Below are 6,774 nucleotides of genomic sequence, written 5' to 3' on the forward strand. Positions count from 1 at the left end.
AAGCAACTAAGCCTTGGTCTAAATGACCTTTGAGCAGAAGGGTTTTAGGTCCAGGCTCCTCTGCTACAGGTCACTTAACACATAAGTAAATCCGGTACAGCGTCCGTCCTATTCCCGGATATGCTTTTTCGGTGTGGAATCGGAATTTTTACATGAATGAGGCTCGATTGGACAGTGCTCTGGCCCGTAGGTCTTTGATACGTTTCCCACTAAGATCCGAAATTTATCAATTTGTCACCCGTGACATTACCAAGAAGATTGAACTTTGCCATGATGTAATACGGGTGTTAAAGGGAATTTAACCTCCAAACGGGTTTTTATGGTCGATTCCCGTAATTTATTGATTACCATCGCAACAAACCTGTAAGTAGCGCCAAAAATATCAGAAGCTATAGAAGCGAGCGGCTTTTTGAATAATTTAGCTAGGATAGCTAATTAGCCTTGAAAAAGGCTTTTTGAATAATTTAGCTAGAATAGCTAATTAGCCTTGAAAAAGGCTGTATTGGCAAAGTTAGTCTCGGAAGAGACTTAGAAAAAATTTGACTGGAAGAGAATCGAAATTGAGAACTACCTGTTTGTTCAGGAGCAGAAAACGAAATGAAGAAACGCGCGTTATCTGGGACAAGTCCGACCACCGAAGGTCTAGGTCCTTTCTCTACGATCAGTGGTCACTGATATCACGTGATTTCGCAAAAGGGACAAGGAGTAAAAAAGAAAAAACCCTAATCCCCAGGACGCTCTCTATTCAAAGTAGTGACTGGTACGATGCTTTACGCTTCGACTTCAGCTCCGCTGGGAATTCCCTTCGTTTAAGCGTTGCAACGGTTTTATTTAAGTCCTATTAAAGAAATCCAGTTTCTCACTTTATGCCCCCTTTTGTAGAATTCCTAGAAACTAAGCTTATGTTTATTGTGTTGGTTGGAGCTAAGTTATCACTGAGGCGAACAGGTGGTTTTTTTTTGCTGCTTTCCTTGCACGACGGACTTCCCCATCCCGGGCCAGTATTTTGTCATATACGCTATATCAATGTTAACAGAGTACACTACCAAAAGCAGAAACCACAGAGTTCGCTGCCTTTGGTTGTGTACTCAAGTAATATTGATTTCGAGTATAGGTGGTTCAAAAGGGAACATTTTGTTAGGGCCATTTAGGACTCTTGGAAATTGGAATTGAATGGGAGTTCTTTTTTTAGGGGGCTAGATGACCAATTTTTAAAAATAAATAAAATTTAAAAATCACATTTGGAGGCCCCAGAGGCAATTTTTTTAAACTTTTAAAGGCCCCTAAAATAGGCCTAAAATTTTTGAACATAGGCACGTGCCTACTTGTGCCTACTGCTGGCGGGGGCACTGCATATATAAATAGTGTTTCAGAATTTCTTTCGCAACAAAACAAAAATAAAGACGAACGCCAAATCATACACCGCCTAAGGGAAACAGGGAAAAAAGTATTCGTTTACTAAATACAAGGGAATAATTACTAACAATTTTCAGTAAACAATATACGGTAAAATGCTACTTCGAAACTGGACGCTAGCTTTTGTTAGGAACACCGGATTGGTTGATATTTGAGCATGTGCAGAGACGGTTTTTCGATTTTCTCCATGATCCTTCATGGAGCACGTAGCGCCATCTAAGTAAACTGAACAGTATGTAAATTTACAGAAATAAAGGCTTGACAAAATTATCATTTAAATATAAATTTAGCTATAACTTTGAAATATTTAAATTAAAACTCAAGTTAGTAATTGAAATAAATCATCATAAACTTTAAAAACGGTAGAAATTACCAAAGTTACTACTGTAATCGCTAATAGGAGAGGGTGGCCACCATAGGGTCACAAAATGTTCCCTTTTTTTCTTACCGCCAAGTTCAAAAACTTGAGGGCAGAAAGCCATTGGAATTTACTTTACCGTCTTATTCATAATATACTTATTTAGGTTTTGTTACTTTACTTATGTTAGTATTCAAGATGAGATAAATAAGGATATTGCCCAAGATTGACTGTCAATATTTAATTCAATTACTGACACTGTACAATTAACTGAATAAAAATAAATATAAGGAACTTGTGGTTTTTCTTTACTGTAAAAAATAGGAAAGAGGGTATTTTACAACAGTTTGCAATCTTTTGAATTAAAAAATAAAAGTATCAGTTTCATAGAAAATAATTATTAATGAACCATATTCACATTTTGATTTTTGTACTAGATTTCTAACTACTGTAAAACAGAACAATATAAAAAGGCTAACTAAAAAAATTTGAACTTTTGAAGTTCAAGAAAATTCTCAATCTACCATTGCAGTTGCATTATTATTGCTCATAAAATGAAAATGTTTATGTTACATTCTAAATATGTTCTAACTAACTTTAATAATAAAACCTGTTGTTTATTGTAAGCTTCTGGTTATAAGTACTCCCTGCAGTACTGTTAAATGATAAAATACATGGACCATGAAATAAAATTATGGTGCGTATTTACTATTTATATAATTTTTTATCGAGAATTTGGATAACTGAAAATTTTATCATTTCAAGTTTCATAAAAACAATTCGATGAAAAATCCAGTCAATACACGTTTGTACACAATTAATCAACTAAATAAGTATTATCATCTACAATACGAATAATTGTTAACTTTTCTTTTAAGTACTACCAAGTTAAAATATTACGCGTATTAACAAAAGAATTTAGAGCGGAGGCTTGACTTAAAGTAATTTTTTGGTATCTGAGGAGTGTAATCTCCAAAACCGGAGATCGCAAAGACGGGACAATAGTTCTTGACGCATGGCGCTTGTGAAGGTAGTTACCAAACAGAGAGCTGTAGCAACGGCGAAAATTCCGTTGTAAAAAAGTACTAAGTAAAGGTTACCTAGCCATTCAATGCGCCCAAAATCGCCCATCAAATCAAAATTTGTTATGCCTGAAAAATTAAAAACCTCAATGATTAGCAACAAATATTTTGCAAATTGTAACAATATTTTACCAAGTATCCTAGCAAGGACGGGCAAAGCGGAGCTGAGTATTAGTAATACAGCGCAATTCCCAATAATTTGGGTCATGGAGGTGTCACATATTTTGGGCCTCAATCGACACAAATAGGGCAATGTGAAAAATCCAACGAAAGATGCTAACCACAAATATCTGAGATTATATTAATTAAGGAAGATTTTACAAGTGGGTACCAAAGAATAAATATAAATCGTATAAGGATACAAAATGAGAACTATTTCCATGGCAGCACCAAATGGTCCCAAGGCGGATAGGGAAGTTATTCCCAATGTAAATTTCTGCAAGAAAAATAAAACCATTTCATCAGCATAGATTAAGAGTTAATATTGATATTGTCCGATATTACCGCCGATATTATTGGCCACGAATAGCCGACATATCGCCTGTAACCATATCGGTGCATCCCTAGAAAATTTGAGGTATTAAATGAAAAAAAGCATCTTACACTTACACGTGACGATAACGGAAGGGCTTTGATCCCCACCAGCATTTCTAAAGTATTTTGGACTACAACAATCACTTGAACAGCCTTAAGTAAAATGAGATTTTTTAATCAGGGTTGCAAAAAATCATGATTTTTTTCAAAATTGTTCTACATATATTTTTGTAACCAGAATAGACCTTTCAATAAAACCTGTTCAATGGATTATTCATAGGAGTATTTCAGCAGAAGCTTGCCAAAATATTGCTTTGAATATACTTATTTAGCCATTGAGCTTAACAAAGAGACATCCGGAGGTGTTTCTCCCCAATTTTTTCTAAACTCAGAGACTAAGTAGACCTTCATGTACCTTGAAACTCTAAAGTTCCTGAAGTGAAAAATTTCAATGGCCATTCGTTTTGCCATGGCAAGCAAAAATGATTTTCCCAACTCAAATTTAAACTTTCTCTTCGTAAAATAGCATGGGAAAAACATTTTTAGTTGCCATGGCAAAACTAATGGCCATTGAAACTTTTCCCTTTATGAGCTTTCAAGGTACATGAAGGTCTACTTAACCCCCGAGTTTGAACCAAATCGGGGAGAAACAACTCGGGATGTCTCCTTGTTAGTGAAATAGTTCTTTTTATAAACTAACATGGCCTTCTTGTTAAAATGTTGCTCTTACGTCACAGTCGCGAGGAATATAGGTTTTTTTAGCGCGCATGCAAATCGCTCGAGCGCAAAATATACTAATAAAGCCGTGCCTCGTGACGTAAGAGCAACATTTTAACAATTTGGGCAAGACCACATTTTATTTTATAAAATTAACTATTGGAAAAAATCAGCATTTTTTTCGATTTGATAATTACCATGAATCGAAAAATCAATTTTCGCTAAATTTTTATTTTCTAAAACTAATCCCAAAATCAAACTTACAGTTAGGAACAAGAGCAAAAGCATAACGACTGGATAGCAAAGATTCCTTCGTAAAAACGATATACTTCTCAGCTGCTCTAAATTTTGCCTTTCACTTTGCAAATTGCTTAATTTTTGTTCTATGGCTTGTAGATCACCATCTGAAAATGTAATTTTTATTAAATCTTTTCGATTTATCATCAATATTTATCAAAAACTAATCGTACTCTGCTCTAGCTGCATATATTGGGAATGGGTGCCATTTTGTACTGTATCACGCTTGGTTGCACCATTTAAATTCCCAGAAGGCAATTTTCTTTTTAAGGCAAGTTCTTCTAGTTGAGTTGCATAGACATCCTCATGTAAATCACTAAAAAACTGAACCAAGTTTCAAATCAAACAATATTTCATCAGGAACAAATTAAAATGCAAACCTTTGGCTTTATTATCATATTCCCAATCACACTGAACAATCTCCCAAAACCAACTGGCGTACACACTAAAAGATATTTAAAATAATTCAGAAATTACAGTTATATGTATATCCAAAAAATATTCACCTAACAATGTAAATGCTCCCAAACACGATAGACAAGAGTATAAAAATGGCAGGTAGCAAGTCCATATGTCTACAAAAAACCAAATTAATAAACACAACTGGTTTGAAATTAATGATAATTCTCCATTACTAAAGAGAGACATGATCCCCGATCGTCCACATTCAAGGAAAGCTGACGTCATGTATGCTGTCCCAACCAAAACTAAACTCAATAGAAATAGGACTAGAAATGTTTCATAGACTCTCGCTGCAATACCCTACAAGCGTAAATAATCAGACAGATTAGTGCCTTTTTAAATCTAATTATTTAAACTTTGTTTTTACCTTTCGAGAGCCTGGTAGGCCTTCAGATTCCGTAAATAAATACGCAAATGGCAAGAGAACAAACACTCCGAGGTTGGAAAATAAAAATATCACATTCCATAAACCTATAAAATTAAAATTTCTAACTATGCAAGTCAATTTTTACAGCCATCCATATTCTACCTTGTATGAGCGAATCATTGAGCCATTGCACGTAATAGCTGTGGGGGTATAAAAGTAGCACTTCATTCGTTATTATAGATATAGGTAATAATAACGCCGAACCGAACGAAACTGCTAGTGAAAAGTTGCACATCCACAGTCTAAATCACAGAAATCAATAAATACTATTAAACCAATTTTATTGGAGTTTAAATAACACTTACGAAATTCTAAAAACTAGTGCATCCTCTTCATCCGAATACATGTCATCTTTCTTTTTCTTATACATTGATGTTAAGATGTAAGAAATGCCGTAGAACATGATGAACAACAGCAAAAAAACCTAAATTTTGCAATGTTTATTAGGTTAACTGGAAATTTTCTGGCACACTATGAGCTGGATGAAGGCCAAACTAGCTCTCTTCAAAACAAAACAATGTTTATCTTAAACGAAATAGCTTCAAAATGCCAACTTACAATATATTCACGTACTGCGCTGTGAAATATTTTTTCTCTGATTCCAGGATCGTCGTCGTCCATAGTCGTTTCGAAGTGGAATATTGATTAGAAGCTATGTCAACCATAACCTTTAAACTTCTTTAATTCAAGAGTAGTTTATAAACTCAGAAGTGTAATTAGGGCCTTGGTTGATAGTGAAAACGAATAATTTTCACAAATAATTCGAGATTTTTAAGACCTAAAATGATAAAATAAAATATTTAAATTACACCTAAATCATTCTAAATAAAATTTAAGTCAATGAATGGGTTATTACCAATAATTATTTAAGAAAACCGAATAAAACTCTCCAGTGCGATCTTAGGCAAGCGTCTCCGATTCGATCGCCGACTTTTAAACACCACGTGACTTTTGTCACTTTCCGTTTCCAATTCAAAATCCAAGTAACTGAAATGTTTCCCAAAAAATAATCTTTTAAAGTGGTATTTTAATTTTTTTGGAATTCGTTTAATTTTATAAGCACAAGAATACAGCTACGAAGCTTTTATGTAGCCTAGCTGCTGGTCATAAACAACATAAAGTTCGAATTAGAAGTACCATAAGTAATATCATAGCAATAAACGTTTTGAAATAATGGTAACTTTTCACCTGGAAAGAACGTCAGGTTTTTGTTAAGCCTTATTACGTCCATAGAAATCTTATAACATAGAATGATTCCGTATAAATACAAAATCGGCCAATTACATTTTCGGAGGTTTCGTCATTATCAGCCAATCACGATTCACAGAGTTATTACGGCAACGACTCGTTGCCATCTAGTTTGAGTTACTGAAAATAATAATTCGATTTTAGATTACGTCACCTTAAGAAACAGCATTTGATTGGCCCACGTCAATTGAGTTTAATGTAGTTTTTAAACATGGTCACGAGCAGAGCGCACT

The 6,774-nt window shown here is 34.4% G+C and overlaps 1 protein-coding gene across 1 annotated transcript; it reads right to left on the minus strand.

Annotated features, from left to right (window-relative positions):
• Positions 1-2,105: 2,105 nt before the first annotated feature.
• lili (LMBR1-like protein lilipod) lies at positions 2,106-6,346 on the minus strand. Its single transcript, XM_090174481.1, has 14 exons — positions 6,150-6,346; positions 5,852-6,071; positions 5,599-5,717; positions 5,396-5,535; positions 5,234-5,337; positions 5,040-5,166; positions 4,911-4,979; positions 4,785-4,849; positions 4,578-4,728; positions 4,372-4,511; positions 3,460-3,543; positions 3,219-3,292; positions 2,989-3,146; positions 2,106-2,925 (listed from the first exon to the last, which is right to left on the minus strand). The coding sequence occupies exons 2-14, from the start codon at positions 5,912-5,914 to the stop codon at positions 2,711-2,713; spliced, it is 1,509 nt and encodes a 502-aa protein (XP_090030607.1). The 5' UTR covers positions 5,915-6,071; positions 6,150-6,346; the 3' UTR covers positions 2,106-2,710.
• Positions 6,347-6,774: the final 428 nt, after the last annotated feature.

This window comes from Leiobunum rupestre, chromosome 5, assembly GCF_980474605.1.
Source record: "Leiobunum rupestre chromosome 5, qqLeiRupe1.1.hap1, whole genome shotgun sequence".
Taxonomy (NCBI): domain Eukaryota; kingdom Metazoa; phylum Arthropoda; class Arachnida; order Opiliones; family Sclerosomatidae; genus Leiobunum; species Leiobunum rupestre.

Bases quoted from the DNA above. Each gene is read 5' to 3' on its own strand.
- lili (XM_090174481.1), bottom strand. From the start codon at position 5,914: ATGGACGACGACGATCCTGGAATCAGAGAAAAAATATTTCACAGCGCA. The intron at 4,980-5,039 runs GTAATGGAGAAT...GGTTTTTTGTAG, and splicing joins GGGGATCATGTCTCTCTTTA to ACATATGGACTTGCTACCTG. The intron at 4,729-4,784 runs GTTTGCATTTTA...AACTTGGTTCAG, and splicing joins ATATGATAATAAAGCCAAAG to TTTTTTAGTGATTTACATGA.